This window comes from Carcharhinus amblyrhynchos, chromosome 12 (assembly GCF_965287045.1).
Source record: "Carcharhinus amblyrhynchos chromosome 12, sCarAmb.v2.hapA, whole genome shotgun sequence".
Classification (NCBI taxonomy): Eukaryota; Metazoa; Chordata; class Chondrichthyes; order Carcharhiniformes; family Carcharhinidae; genus Carcharhinus; species Carcharhinus amblyrhynchos.
The window spans coordinates 8,555,387-8,571,645 of record NC_137335.1 but is presented as its reverse complement, the minus strand read 5'-3'; the positions used below and the strand labels follow the sequence as shown (position 1 = coordinate 8,571,645).

Sequence of the window (16,259 nt, the reverse complement as noted above, 5' to 3'; positions counted from 1 at the left end):
AGTCTCTGAACGCCAGATTAGAGTCCAACAGGTTTATTTGATAGTAAACACACAAGCTTTCGGGGCTTGCCCCTTCGTCAGGTGAGTGGAGAGTTCTGATCTCAAACAGGGCACATAAAGGCACAGTTTACAGAATACTGATTAGAGTACGAGTCTTTACAGCTAATCAATTCTTAAAGGTGCAGACATCTCTTTAAACTATGCTTAATGCTACCTCCACTCACATTGTCTGCACCTTTAAGAATTGATTAGCTGTAAAGACTCACATTCTAATCAGTATTCTATAAACTGTGTGTGCCTTTATATGCTCTGTTTGAGACCAGAGCTCTCCACTCACCAGACGAGAGCTTATGGGTTGACTGTCAAATAAACCTGTTGGACTTTGACCTGGTGCTGTGAGACTGCTTGTTCCGTTTACTCCACCATCGATGGGGGTCAACCTTTTAGCTTGAAGCTTTAAGCTCTGGAATTCGCCCTGTACACCTCTCCCCTTCTTTACCTCCCTCTCTCTGCCTTTAGAACGCTCCTCAAAAACCTCTTTGACCAAGATTTGATATGGTTCACGTCACAGATATTGTCTGGTTACAGCCCTGTTTGCTCCTTGGTATGTTTGGAGGTTATTTATTAGTGTCACAAGTAGGCTTACATTAAGAGAGAAAACGCTGGAAAATCTCAGCAGGCCTGGCAGCATCTGTAAGGAGAGAAAAGAGCTGACGTTTCGAGTCCAGATAATCCTTCCAAAGCTTTGACAAAAGCTCATCTGGACTGGAAACGTCAGCTCTTTTCTCTCCTTACAGATGCTGCCAGAACCTGCCGAGATTTTCCAGCATTTTCTCTTTTGGTTTCAGATTCCAGCATCCGCTGTAATTTGCTTACGTTAACACTGCAATGAAGTCACTGTGAAAACCCCCTAGTCGCCACACTCCTGTCCGGGTACACTGCGGGAGAATTTAGCACGGCCAATGCACCTAACCAGCATGTATTCGTGGACTGTGAGAGGAAATCTGAGCACCCAGAGGAAACCCACGCAGATATGTGAAGAATGTGCACCGGGAGTCGAACCTGGGTCCCTGGAGCTGTGAGACAGCGGTGCTAACCACCGTGCCGCTCTGCGTGTGAAGGCTCTGTATCAATGCATGTCAATTTTTGCTCAGACGGCCAGTCCAATTCTCGCCCTCAGTAGACATGTAGCTCTGTTAACCTTTGCTTTAATTCTGCGACAACAACTGTCAGCTTCTGCTGTGGTGGCAGGCGCTGATCTATCCTGAAACCTCGATGTCCAAATCACTGTAAAAGCAATGTAATGTCTCCGCGCTCACTTGTCATTCTCTCTGTGTGAAAATATTTTTAGTGGCGCAATTACTGCGGATGAGTTATTTTTGAGGCACGATGGAGCCGTCTTATCATCGTGAAACTTGGCATTTGCATGGATGGTGCTTGAATAAATGAAGGAATTTATTGGAATAAATGGAAAGGAATTCAAATTTCAGGTGAAAGGAAGTCTGTGAAGGTGGACAATGAGGAAACAATTATGCAGCCTGTTTAAGTTTTAATAAGAGTTCTTTCCATGGGACGTGGGTGTCGCTGGCAAGAGGAGCACCACACGCACATCCCTAATTGCCTCTTGAGAAGATGGTGTTGAGACATCTTCTTGAACCACTTGTGAAAGTTTGTCAGCCGTTAGCAGGGGGTTTACTGAACATTGTGTCAGCGTGAAGGAACCAGGACAGGTTGTTGGTGATCTGGAGATTGCAAAAATTTGAAGCTCTTGACCATTTTGACCTGTTGATATAGAAAGGGGTGTGTTTTCCACTAAACATCCTGAAGTTGATGACGATCTCCACTGTTTTGTTGACGTTGAAAGAGAGATTATTGTCGCCACACCAGTTCACCTCATTCCTGTACTCTGTCTTGTCATTGTTTGAGATCCGACCCACTACGGTGGTGTCATTGGCAAACTTGAAAATCGAATTGGAAGGGAATTTGGCCACACAGTCATAGGTGTATAATCTTGTGGGACACCAGTGTTAAGGGTGATCGTGGAGAAGGTGTCGTTGCCTATCTTTACTGATCGTGGCCTGTGGGTTGGTAAGTTCAGGATCCATTCGCAAAGAGAGGTGCCAAGCCCCAGGTCACAGATTTAGTGATGGTAATGCTATTTAGGTAAATGGGTTATGAGTAGATTCTTTCTTGTTGGAGATGAATCTTGCCTGACACATTTTCAGCCTAAACCTGAAGGTCTTGTTACAAGGGGACGTGGCCCGTTTCAGTATCTGAAGAGTTGGGTCTCGTGAAGGATAGAATTCGTACCAAAAATAGGGGCCAGAATTCTCCCAAAAAAATCTAAGTGTCAAATTCGCCTGAAAACTGAAGTAAATCGCACTAGCTTTTTTCAGTGCGAGTTCCAAAATGAATCTCCCACTCTGTGTGCTGCAGAGTGCCTCAGCACGAATCACTTCAGAATTCAGTGGGCAGGGCCTATCCCCGCCCAGGAAGCTGGCAGCGTAGTGCTGAGTGGGCCATTGCGCATGCGCCAATCTGTCAGTGCCAAGATCGGCGCATGCGCAATGTTCCCGCATTGACCAGCCTCCTGATTGCTGGGCAGCTCATTCGGTGGCCATCGCTGCAACTCCCGCAATGCTATCCCTCCCCCCATCCCCACTCTAACGGCCCAATTGCTAGCCCCCTGACCCAGCCTCCAATGCCCCCCCAACCCATCGGCAGTCCCTCCACCCTCTCTGTCCAGACCACCCCACCCAGCCTCCCCAGCAGGCTGACCCCACCAGACCCCCACTCCCACCAGCAGTCCCGACAAAGCCCCCCATCCTGGCATCACCAACCTCCCCCCCCCAGCAGGTTGACCTCACCCAATGCCCAGCCCTGATCGCTGGCCTCCCTCCCTGCCTGACCGATCCCTATGCGGTGGGACACCCGCCAGACCCTGCCCCATGAGGCCACTCCCTTTTAGGACCCACCCACCCACCCCTTGGCCCTTCCCATGCCCGGTGGGCAGTGCAAAGGTGCCCCCCCCCCCCCCAGGCATGGGCACTTTGCCCTTTGGGTGGTACTGGGGGCACAGGCTGGCGGTGCCAATGCCCAGAGGGCACCACACCCATGATCACCGATCCTCTGTAGGGCCCCAATTGCGCCATCCCCTTCGTTCCAGCAGGATCAAGCTGCTAGTTTCCTGAAAATGGGGGGGGGGAGGGAGTTGCTACAGAATTCCGCGCTGGAGTGGAACATTCTACTGGGGGAGGGGGTGGGCGGGTGGATGATGCCAGCGGGCCTGGAGATTTCAGTCCTGGGGGCCTGTTAATCACATTTAAAATACATGGTAGTGGTAATTACCATAACTTACGTGGCTCCATGCCGATTTCCAACACAGGTCCGCCTGTGCTGGAATCTCCCGGCCCACTGTGTTAATTGTTTAGTGCAGCACAATAGGAGAATGGCCCCCAGGGTTGATGTGGTGGGGCTTTTAGTGTGAAAACTGACTGCATGATAGTCAGAGAGTGGGGGGAGGTTAGATCCGTTCTTGCATTGATTTATATCAGTTGGCCCTGGTCCTTTAAAAAGTGAGATAATCGATGTCATCTATAATGTATGACGACAAATGATAAATGGTGTCGGGATAAACAGTGCACCTGTTGATCTTGAAGACTGAGAATTAATCTTTCCCGACACCCTAGCTACAACTGTAGCACAATGGACAGGATTTCCCCGTCCTGCGTAGAGGCCGAGGGGTGGACCATCGACCTCGGGCAGGATTCTCCGGTTTTGAGGCGAGCTCAACCGGAGAATCCCACCCTACATTCTGCACCCTCCCCTTTCCTTCTCCCCTATGGGCTCTATGAACGGTATGCTTTGCCTGTGTAGCGCGCAAGAAAGAATGCTCTTCACTGGATCCCAATGCGCGTGACAATAATAAATCAAACCAAATGACTCGATTCCTTGGGATTCTGAGAACCTGTGCAGATTATAAAGTAAAATTACATAATATTTGCATAATGACTCGAATAAGAAGTCTCACAACACCAGGTTGAAGTCCAACCAGTTTATTTGATAGTAAACCCACAAGCTTTCGGAAACGCTGTTCCTTTGTCAGGTGTGTGGAAGGTTCTGATCAGAGAAAGGCATATAAAGACACACACAGTTTACACAATACTTCTGCTTTCTTGCATCTTTGTAAAAACTTGATGTCTGTGTCGCTACGCGCAATCTTCTTGGAGATCCTCTCTTACTGTGTTCACCCCAGTCCAATGCCGGCATCTCTACATAATGACCCTAATGTCAGGGGGATTAGCAGTGTAAATGACTGTTATGGAATAGGGCATGGGTGGGATTGTGGTCAGTACAAACCCGATGGGTCAAATGGCCTCCTCCTGTAGTGTAGGGATCCTATAACATGTATTTTCCACTGTGCAGAATATTTTTTGCGATTGGCGGTAAACTCTCTGAGCTGGAGATTTATACGTACCATGTCTTGGCTCCTCAAATTGAACTGTGCTGTGTGTTTTGTGTAAAGAGTACATTATGCATGATTTTGTTTGGCCGTTTTGTTCACAAGCTCCTGTTTTCTTCTGTGCCGTTTTGCCCACAGGAGACGGACCTGCTGGAAATCAGCCATGTCAAGGATGCTCGGACCGGGAAGTACGCAAGAACTCCCAAGGTAGGCCCTGCTCGGGAACGCTCTGAGAAACTGTACTGCCCTCCTGCAGGAAACGTAAAGGCAGTTTGTGGCCAGCTTTAGCTCCAATCATTTGTTATTTCAAGAGAGAAAAAACACAAGTGGCAAACTTGAGGTGTTTTCTATTTATCTCCTCCGCGTGACTATGAAGTGCATTATATATTTTGCTTCATGGAGCTGTGCAGAGATAACATGAGTTCCTACAGACGTAACAAGTTTTATTTGTATCCTATAAAACGTCTATTCCACACTTCAACTCAAGCCTGACTTCCAGTTGTTTCTACAGCTTTACTCGGAATCCATGTCCAGACTTAATTAATCAAGCATAGAGTGGGTGGATTTTCCAGTCCCAAAAGTCAGTTGACTTTTGGCTATCTTTCAAGTCTTCCTGTCCCGCTGCTGTTGTGCCCACTGTTGGCAGGACTGGAAAGTCCAGGTCATGAGTATCAATAGCAAACAGATTCTCATAATCAAACACAGAGGAATTGAGTTAAATTCCTGAGGCAGCAATGGTGTTTAGTAATCAGCGGCGGGTTTGCAAAACACTCTCTTGTAACTCTCGTTGTGACAATGGCTCGGTATTGTGTGTCCATAAACTGTTGATCTTGATGATGGCGGGAGATAAATGTTGTAATGTTCCTCAGCCTTGGCAGCTGTCAAAGCAGAGCGTTGGCTCTGAGTGGGTTGTGACTTCAAATCGCAGACTGACTTTACTAAGTGACTGTACCGACCATCAGTGTATCTAACCACTAATTTGTAGCTCAAGCAATCACAGCACTGAGACACAGAACCGTGGAATCGCTGCACTGCGGGCTAAGGCCATTCGGTCCATTGAGACTGCACCAACAGAGCATCCCACCCAGGCTCTTCCTTGGCTCTCCTCTCTCCCCTCCCCTCCTCTTGCCATCCCTCCCTCCCCTCCTCTTGCCATCCCTCCCTTCCTTCCCTCCTCTCCTCCCTCCCCTCCTCTTCCCCCTCCCTCCCTTTCTCCCCTCCTCTCTCCCTCACTCCCCCTCCCCTCCCCCTTTCCCTCCTCTTCTCCCTCCCTCACTCTCTCCTCTTCTCCCTCCCCCTCCTCCCTCATTCCCTTCCCTCGCCTCCTCCCTCATTCCCTCCTCCCTCATTCCCTCCTCTCCCCCCTCCTCCCTCATTCCCTCCTCCCCCTCCTCCCTCATTCCCAACTCCCCCCCTCCTCTCTCATTCCCTCCTCCTTCATTCCCTCCTTCCCCCCTCCTCCCTCATTCTCTCCTCTCCCCCCTCCTCCCTCATTCCCTCCTCTCCCCTCCTCCTCCCCCTCTCCCTCCCCCTCCTCCGGTCTGGCCCATATGTGACTCCAGAGCCTCAGCAATGTGGTTGATTCTTAGCTGCCCTCCGAAATGGCTGAGTGAGCCATTCAGTTCAGAGCAGTTCGGGATGGGCAATAAATGCTGACCTTGCCAGCAACACCCATACCACACGAATGAATTTAAGAAGTGGCTGCCATGTTGAGTTAGCATGGCCCATCCAGCTAACCTGTACATCTTTGGGCACCAAGGGGCAATTTAGCACGGCCAGTCCACCTAACCTACACACCTTTGGGCTGTGGGAGGAAACCGGAGCACCTGGAGGAAACCTATACAGAGATAGGCGCCACACAGTCAGCCACCCAAGGCCTGAATTGAACCCAGATCGCTGGCACCATGGGGCAGCTGTGTCACCCTGCCGCCCAGTTGTCGCTGAATTTTTGTTTTCCCTCATCTGGGGAAGCAGGCTGATCACAGAGGTAGACAAACCTCAGTGCAGTGAGATTGGGTGTCTATCGATAACGTACATGTCACTTGCTGCTGCCTAGAACGTCTCTGACAGGGGAATCCAGGCGGTCTTAGAACAAGGGGTCAACCGTTTGGCACAGGGATGTGATGATTCTTCTTCATTCAGAGGACTGAGAGTCCTTTGGAATTCTCCATTCCAGAGGGTTGTGGCTGTTCAGTTATAGGGCATATACAAGACAAAAGTTTCACGTACTAATGGATAGGGCAGAAAGGTAGATCGGAGGATGAGGGTCAGCCACAATCTTACTGAATGTTGGGATAGGATTGCAGGGCCAAATGGCCTACTCCTACTCCTAATCTTTTATGTCCTTACCGCCAAGATTCAGCCCCAACCAAGGCTGGCAACTACAAGGGCTTGGAACTCCCTCCCTCGTAGCACTGTGGGTATACCGACAGCACATTGAATCATAGATCCCTGCAGTACAGAAGGAGGCCATTTGGCCCATCAAATCTGCGCCGACTCTCCAGCAGACATAAGCCTTATCCCCATAACCTCACATATTTACTCCACTAATCTCCACAACCTACATACCTTGGGACACTAAGGGGCAATTTACCATGGCCAAGCCACCTAACCTGCACCTCTTTGGACACTAAGGAGCAATTTTGCATGGCCAATCCACCTAACCTGCACATCTTAGGAACCACGGGGCAATTTAGCATGGCCAATCCACCTAACCTACAGATGCTAAGAGCAATTTAGTACGGTCAATCCACTAACCACATCTTTGGACACTAAGGGGCAATTTACCATAGCTAATCCACCTAACCTCCACATAAGACGCGGGTTGATGGGTTTTCGATAAGAGAGGGGATTAAGGGTTATGGGGAGAGGGCGGGAAAGTGGAACTGAGCAGCGACAGATCAGCCATGATCTTATTGAATGGCGGGGCAGGCTCGAAGGGCTGGATGGCCTACTCCTGCTCCTATTTCTTATGTTCTTATGTTCTTATCTTGGCACACTTAAGAGGTGAGTCAACTGATGAAGGAACAGCGCTCCGCAAGCTCATGATTCCCAATGAACCTGTTGGACTTTAACCTGGAGTTGTGAGACTTCTTACAAAGATCACAATGACAGGGGCACCAAGAGGGGGAAAAAAAAACAGAATGGATATGTCCCTCCCAGACGCATCTTTTATTCTTTATCCTCTTCCCACCTCCCCCCCCTCCAACAGTTTAGATGCTTTGGTCTGTCAGTGTCCCTGACGAATTGCGATCGGGGTGGAACTGGCAATGTCAGCCCAGCTAAAAGAGGAATGAATATAAGCATTGAAAACAGGGAGCAAAAGTGACATTGGTCTCCCTGTTTCTTTGGTTACCGGCTGAGCTGCACATAACAGAACAAAGTGCACACGTGAAGCGTTTGATTCCTGAGTTTCCTCCTGATTTTAATGTCCTGTTCAGTGGAACAGAATGTCACAGCGCGAGTGATTTGTTCTTTAACTGCCAAGATTGCAACACTTATTATTTTGTTAACACCTTATCGATTTCCCACTATTGTTTCCCAAAGCGTGTGATCTGTAAGGAAAGCAACAAGGAAAACACAATATTTCCTCCCCCGCCACCCCGATACCACGGTCTCCTGCTATAAATCAATCAAAATATTCCATCTTAATCATCAGGTAACATTTCATTTCAAAACAGGTTGAAAATTCCCAGGTTGCGGCTCTGTGCGTGGGAGTGGTTAGCACTGCTACCTCAGAGTGCCAGGGACCCGGGTTCGATACCCGGCTTGGGTGACTGTCGGTGCGGAGTCGGCACATTCTCCCCATGTCTGCGTGGGTTTCCTCCTCCAGTCCAAAGATGTGCAGGTTAGGTGGATTGGCCATGCTAAATTGACCCTTAGTCTCAGGGGAACTAGCTAGGGTGGGGTTATGAGGATACGACCTTGGTCGGATTGTGATCAGTGCAGACTCGATGGGCTGAATGGCCTCTTCTGCAGAGATTCTACGAAAATGTGACAGAGAGGTGTGAAACATATCGAATGAATCAATGTTATATCCACAGGTAGTTCTCTGCCAGAACATTGCCAGAAGAGGTGTCAGAGTAAGATTGACTTTATAACAAAGAGTCGTGCTGTAGAGTGGTCAATAGTTGCGCTGCAAAGCAAATTGTGCAGTCAAGGTTTTTCACTATAATCAATTCCAATTCATATGAACCCAACTATCGATCGATTTCCTGCTTTCATTATGTTGTCCAGTCAGGGAATGTAAATATGTCACAGGCAAAATTGACACAGCTTTTGTTGGCAAGTTGATGAAATGGGCGGCATGGTAGTGAGCACTGCTGCCCCACAGCGCCGGGTACCTGGCTCAATTCTCATCTTGGGCCACTGTCTGTGTGTAGAGTGTGCACGTTCTCCCCCGTGGGTTTCCTCCGGGTGCTCTGGTTTCCTCCCAGGGCCCAAAGATGTGCAGGTTTAGATTAGTTGGCCATGCTAAACTTGACCCTAATGTCAGCTTATGAGGAGAGATTGAATAGACTGGGCCTGTACTCGTTGGAGTTTAGAAGGCTGAGGGGGGATCTTTATAGAGACTTACAAGATAATGAAGGGGCTAGACAGGGTAGAGATAGAGAGATTCTTTCCACTTAAAAAGGAAACCAGAACTAGAGGGCACAGCCTCAAAATAAGAGGAGGGGGGCGGGGTACAATTTAGAACAGAGTTGAGGAGGAACTTCTTCTCTCCGAGAGTGGTGAATCTCTGGAATTCTCTGCCCGTTGAAGTGGTGGAGGCTACCTCGTTGAATACATTTAAGTCATGGGTGGATAGATTTCTGATAGACAAGGGAATTAAGGATTATGGGGAGAAAGCGGGAAAGTAGAAATGAACCACTACAAGATCAGCCATGATCTTATTGAATGGCGGAGCAGGCTCGAACTGCTAGATGGCCTACTCCTGCTCCTATTTCTTATGTTCTCATGTCAGGGGGATTAGCGGGATAAATGTGTGGCGTTATGGGGATAGGGCCTGTGTGGGATTGTGGTCGGGACAGACTCGATGGGCCGAATGGCCTCCTTCTGCACTGTAGGGACTCTATGATTCCATGAAACGGGGGACTGCCTTTTTCTAAAGGCGGCCCGAGGATTGCGGAAGGAATTCTCTGGTCTTGCACCCTCCACTGCCCCTGCCAGCCGGCATGGAGAATTTGGCGCTCAGCCGAATCCCCATTCGCTGCAGCGGGACTGGAGAATCCCAGCTGGAAAATTCCGGCCTGTGCGCCTGATTTATCTCAGCTTTACCTCAACACGCATCTCCAGCCCTCTCAGCGCAGCCGACTGGAGCCCACTCCCTCAATTTGCCTCCACTGCCGTGGCCCGTCAAAGTATTCGTCTATTCGCCAATCGCATCCTGAAGTGTAGTCAGCCCCGGCGAGCACTTTTCCTGAGGCATTGGTTAAAAATTCTATCTTCAAAACCGCCTCAGCACCAGCCCCCCGACTGGACTTGCCAAACCTGGTACGTTATGGTGCCCAGTAATGCAAGCTAACAGTATCCTATGGTCATATCCATCACTAATACTGGACTTAGAAGGTTTAATCAACAAAATTTTGAATGCACGCAACTTTGCAATTAGATCGTGCATGGCAAACAGAATATAAAAGTCGTAGGAGCAGGAGTAGACCACACGGCCCAGCGAGCCTGCTCCATTCATTCCGTGACTCAATTTTCCTGCCTGCTCCCCAGACCCCCTCATTCCTTGAGAGACCAAAGCCGGAATTCTCCTGGCTCGCCCACCATAGAATCGGAGAAGGCGAGGGGCAGGCGATGGAAATGTCCATCGACCTCGGGCGGGACTTTTTGGTCTCGGGGTGACCCATGCTGTAAAATCCCACCCCAAATATCCATCCATCTCAGCAGCCTTCAATGTGTTCAACGATGGAACATCTGGGGGAGAGCAGTCAAAGACTTGCAACCCATTGATTGAAGTAATTTCTGCTCATTTGAGCCCCAAATGATCAGCCTTTTATCCAAAGACTGTGTCCACATTGTTTTAGATTCCCAGACCAGCAGAAACAAGCTCACAGCAGTCACCCCATCAAGACCCTTCAGAATTCTGCATGTTTCATTCTTCTGTTGCCTTTCATTCTTCTAAACTCCAGTGAATATAAGCCCAATTTATGCAGGTTCTCAGCACAGGACAACTCCCTCACCCCAGGGACCCATCTAGACAACCTTCATCATACAGCCCGCAACACAAGTATATATTTTCTTAAATATGGAGACCAAAACTGCACACAGTGCTCCAGATTCAGTCTCATCAAAACTTTGCACAAGGCTTCTACATTCTTGTGCTTTACTCCTCTTGCAATAAAGGCCAACATTTCATTTGCCTTCCTGATTGCTTGCTGCATCTTCAGGATAACTTGCCGCGTTCCTTGTATGAGTGCACCCAAGTCTTTTTGAACATCCAGATCTCTCAACTTTTAATAAATATTCTGCCTCTTTACTCTTAGAACCAAAGTGGATAACTTCACCCCAAATTAATCTCTATCTGCCATCTTTGTGAACGTAGCCCAGTCCAGCACGCAAACTAGCCTCTTGTCCATTGATTTTGTCCAATCTTTCTGGAAAAGCCTTGAAAAAGCAGCCGGCATAATTAAGGAGCCCGACACCCCAGACATTCTCTCTTCTACCTTCTTCCATTGGGAAAATGTCGGAGATCATGTAAGAACATAAGAACATAAGAACATAAGAAATAGGAGCAGGAGTAGGCCATCTAGCCCTTCGAGCCTGCCCCGCCATTCAATAAGATCATGGCTGATCTGTTGTGGCTCAGTTCCACTTTCCCGCCCTCTCCCCATAACCCTTAATCCCCTCTCTTATCAAGAACCCATCAACCCGCTTCTTAAAAATATTTAGCGAGGCAGCCTCCACCACTTCAACGGGCAGAGAATTCCAGAGATTCACCACCCTTTGAGTGAAGAAGTTCCTCCTCAACTCCGTTCTAAACCGCCTCCCCTTTATCTTGAGGCTGTGCCCCCTAGTCCTACTGTCTTTTTTGAGCGGGAAGAGTCTCTCCACCTCTATCCTATCCATCCCATTCATCATCTTATACATCTCAATGAGATCTCCCCTCATTCTTCTAAACTCTAACGAGTACAAGCCTAGTTTATTCAGCCTACCAACCAACTCAAGCGCAACTTCTTCCCTGCTGCCATTAGACTTTTGAATGGACCTATTTTGCATTAAGTTGATCTTTCTCTACCCCCTAGCTATGACTGTAACACTACATTTTGCACCATCTCCTTTCCTTCTCAATGAACGGTATGCTTTATCCGTACAGTGTGCAAAAAAATACTTTTCACCGTATACTAATACATGTGACAATATTGAATCAAATCGAATCAACCGGCTAACTTATCTACTGTAGTCGAAGGGCTAGATGGCCTACTCCAGGCTCGAAGGGCTAGATGGCCTACTCCTGCTCCTACTTCTTATGTTCTTATATTAGTGTCTCTGTGTCCTCCTCACAGCTTATCTTCCCACCGAGCTTGGTATCATCAGCAAATATTTCCAACCCCAACACAAACTGGAGGAAGCGCACCTCATCTTCCGATTGGGCACTTTACAGCTGTCCTGATTGGACGTTGAGGTCAACAACTTTAGACCATGGGCTCTTCCTTTCACCCCATTTCCACTTATTTTATTTCATTTCTTCATTTCATTTCATTCCTCCTTTTTAAAATCGTCTTTCGTCCTTCTGTTTTTCAAATTCTCCAATCTCACTCTCCAGCTTGTCTCCAAACGTGTCCTTGCATTCCCCCCTCTCCTCCCAATTCTCCCACCCACCCCTTCAGGGAAACTGTCACATTCCTCAGATAGTCCCTAACAACCCGCTCTCTGTCCCACCGTCCAAATATTCTGATCACTTAATGGATACTTTTAGCACATCTCTCACCTTTCATCATTGCAATTTACATTTCCTTTGTCCAACTACCTCTTGCGGGGCATTCTAGGACAAGAGGACAGAGTCTTAGGATAAGGGGCAACAAATTTAACTCAGAGTTGAGGAGAAACAACTTCCCCCAAAGGGTTGTGAATCTGTGGAATTCGCCACCCCAAAGTGCGGCTGATGCTGGCACAGTGAGTAAATTTAAGGAGGAGTTGGACAGATTTTTAATTGGTAACGGGTTGAAGGGTTATGGGGAGAAGGCAAGAAAATGGGGATGAGGAGCATAGCAGCCATGATCGAATGGGGGAGAGGATCTGATGGGCCGAATGGCCTAATTTTGCTTCTATATCTTATGAAGTTATGAATTACACCCCCTCCCTTCCCCCACTACCCCATAGTATAAACCTCATCTGACTTCCTTCACTCTTAGCTCTGGCAAAGGGTCATCTAGATTCGAGACGCTGGCTCTATTCTCTCTCCACAGATGCTGTCAGACCTGCTGAGATTTTCCAGCATTTTCTGTTTTTGTTTTAGATTCCAGCATCCGCAGTATTTCCCTTTAACCTCAGTTACATTCTCTTCATCAGAGTCCTTGATACAGATTGGAAATTGCTGAAGCCCCAGCACTGTGGCACTCTGCGTGATACGGCCTGCCAACGGGAAAAAGCCCAGTTTATGCTCATTCTCTGCTTTCTATCCATGAATCATTCCTCTATGTATGCTAATATACTACTGCCAACTCCATGAGGGCTTATTTTGCTGATTAGTCTTTTGTACCGAACTGTATTGAACGCCTTTGGCAGTGTTGGTATACAGAAGGCGGACTGGCTTCTATTTATCTGTCCTACTACTTACATCCTCAAAAAACTCTCTTAAATTTTGTCAAACAGGATTTCCCTTCAGTGAAACCATGTTGACTTGTTCTAATTATAGAATTATTTTCTAAGCACATTGTTAAGATTTCCTTTATAATAGATTCCAGCATTTCCTAAAACTGAAATTAGGCTGACTGGCCTATAATCTATAGAATCATAAAATCCGTACAGTGCCTGTGTGGAGTTTGCACATTCTCCCTGTGCCTGCGTGGGTTTCCTCCAGGTTTTTTGGTTTCCTCCAACAGTCTAAAGATGTGCAGGTTAGGTGGATTGGCCATGCTAAATTGGCCCTTAGTGTCCAAAGATGCATAGATTAGGTAGATTGGCCATGTTAAATTGCCCCTTAGTGTCCCAGACATGTAGAATAGGTGATTTGGCCATACAAAATTGCCCCTGAGTGTTCTGAGATGTTCAGGTAGATGGATTGGCCATGCTAAATTGCCCCTTAGTGTCCTAGGATGCTTGGGTTAAGTGGATTGGCCATGCTAAATTGATCCTCAGTGTCCCAAGATGTGTAGGTTACATAGATTAGCCGTGCTAAATGTGTGGGGTTACCGTGATAGGGCCTGGATAACGCCCTCTGTCATAGAGTCAGTGCAGACTCGATGGACCAAATGGCCTCTTCTACACTGTTGGGATTCTACAATTTTCTGTGAATATTGCTGCACTGATCTGTCTTGATATGTGAATCATTGTGGGAATACTTATGCAGATTGATTTCAGACCAAGACCTTTTTGAAGAAGTTTTTATTCACTGGTTGAGTTGTTTTCTGCTCTGACATTTACCCTTCAGCTTCTGGTGTTAGTTTCCTGAGATAATGTTACTTGCGTGTGTTGAAATGCCAGAAGTTTGGCATTAAAACATAAATGTAATAATCTGGGCTTCCTGAGTGCCTCTGTGAATCTCAAGTAGCTGAGATTCCAGTTCCCACTGCCAGTCCCAGGTAAGTGTTGAGTAAGATCATCATCGTTGCTGTGGGTGTAAAACCCCTAATTTAAGCTTAGCCCTGTTTCACTTCTGAACACCAACTAGTGACACCTACTGGTGAGGCCCCTATGTGCACACCGATTGTGAACAGAATTAAATGCCCTTCTCTGCCTTTAGTACTTGTACCAAGTTTATTTTTTTATCAGTGTCACATTAACATTGCAATGAAGTTACTGTGAAAATCCCACAGTCGCCACACTCTGGCGCTTGTTCAGGTACACTGAGGGAGAATTTAACATGGCCAATGCGCCTAACCAGTACGTCTTTCTATCTGACTGTGGGAGGAATCCGGAGCACTGGAATTTGAATTTAATAAAAAATATCTGGAATTAAGGATCTCCTCAAGACCATGAAACCATTGTTGATTGTTGGAAAATGCCATCTGATTCACTAATGTCCTTTAGGGAAGGAAATCTGCCATTCTTACCTGGGTGGCGCGGTGGCACAGTGGTTAGCACTGCTGCCTCACAGTGCCAGGGACTTGGGTTCAATTCTCAGCTTGGTCTCCATGTTCTCCCCGTGTCTGCATGGGTTTCCTCCAGCTGCTCCAGTTTCCTCTCACACTCCAAAAGACGTGCTGGTTAGGTGCATTGCCCATGCTAAATTCTCCCTCAGTGTACCCGAACAGATGCCGGAATGTCGTGACTAGGGGATTTTCCCAGTAACTTCATTGCAGAGTTAATGTAAGCCTATTTGTGACACTAATAAATAAATGAACAGGTCTGGCCTAAATGTGACTCCAGAGCCACAGCAATATGGTTGACTCTTAATTGCCTTCCATTGGCAACTAGGGATGGACAATAAATATTGGTCACCCAGTGGTGCCCATGTCCCACAAATGAATAAAAAATAATGACAACACCCAACTTTTTTTTATTCATTCATGGGACATGGGTGTCCCTTGCTAGCCAGCTTTTATCCCTAGTTGCCCTTGAGAAGGTGGTGGTGAGCTGCTTTCTTGAATCGCTGCAGTCCAGATTCTGTGGGTTGACCCACAATGCCGTTAGAGTGGAAATTCCAGGATTTTGACCCAGCGACTACGAAGGAACGGCCTATATATTTCCAAGTCAGGTCTTCGAGTGGCTTGGAGAAGAACTTGCAGGTGGCGGTGTTCCTATGTGTCGACTGCCCTCGTCCTTCTAGGTGGAAGTGGTCGTGGGTTTGGAAGGTGCTGTCTAAGGATCTTTGGTGAATTGCCGCAGTGCATCTTGTAGATAGTACACACTGCTGCTACTGAGCTTTGGTGGTGGAGGGATTGAACGTTTATAGATGTGGTGCCAATCAAGTGGGCTGCTTTGTCCTGCTTGGTGTCAAGCTTCTTGAGTGTTGTTGGAGCTGCACCCATCCAGGCAAGTGGGGAGTATTTCATCACATTCCTGGCTTGTGCCTTGTAGATGGTGGATGGGTTTTTGGGAGTCAGGAGGTGAGTTACTCGCTGCAGTATTCCCAGCCTCTGACCTGCTCTTGTAGCCGCTGTGTTTATGTGGCCAGTCCGGTTGAATTTCTGGTCAATGGTAACTCCAAGGATGTTGATAGTGGAGGATTCAGTGATGGCAGCACTATTGAATGTCAACGGGCAGTTGTTGGAGTGTCTCCTATTGGTGATGGTCATTGCCTGGCATTTATGTGGCCCGAATGGTACTTGCCACTTGTCAGCCCAAGCCTGGATATTGATCAGATCTTGTTCCATTTGAACATGGACTGCTTCAGTATCTGAGGAGTCATGAACCATCTAGGACTATCCAAAAAGAAGGAAAAGGTTCTTCTTTACATCTCTCTATCTCTATCCCTGTCTCTCACTGTGTCTCAATCCATACGTCTTTCTTTCTCTCTCTCCATCTTGCTCTCTCTCTCTCTCTCTCTCTGTCTCCCATGCTCTGTCTCTCACCTGTGTCTCAATCTATATGTTTTCCTGTGTGCCTTGCTCTCTATCTCTCACTGTGTCTCAATCTATGTCTTTCTCTTTCTCTGTCTTGCTGTCTCTCTCTGTCTCTCTCGCTCTGT

The 16,259-nt window shown here is 47.6% G+C and overlaps 1 protein-coding gene across 2 annotated transcripts in view; it reads left to right on the top strand.

Annotated features, from left to right (window-relative positions):
* plcb1 (phospholipase C beta 1) overlaps window positions 1–16,259 on the top strand; it is a 657,020-nt gene that overhangs the window by 142,470 nt on the left and 498,291 nt on the right. For both annotated transcript variants that reach the window (XM_080200038.1, XM_080200039.1), the window contains exon 3: window positions 4,601–4,669. In XM_080200038.1, the coding sequence (XP_080056164.1) occupies window positions 4,601–4,669 (69 nt within the window). The remainder of the gene's footprint in view (window positions 1–4,600; window positions 4,670–16,259) is intronic.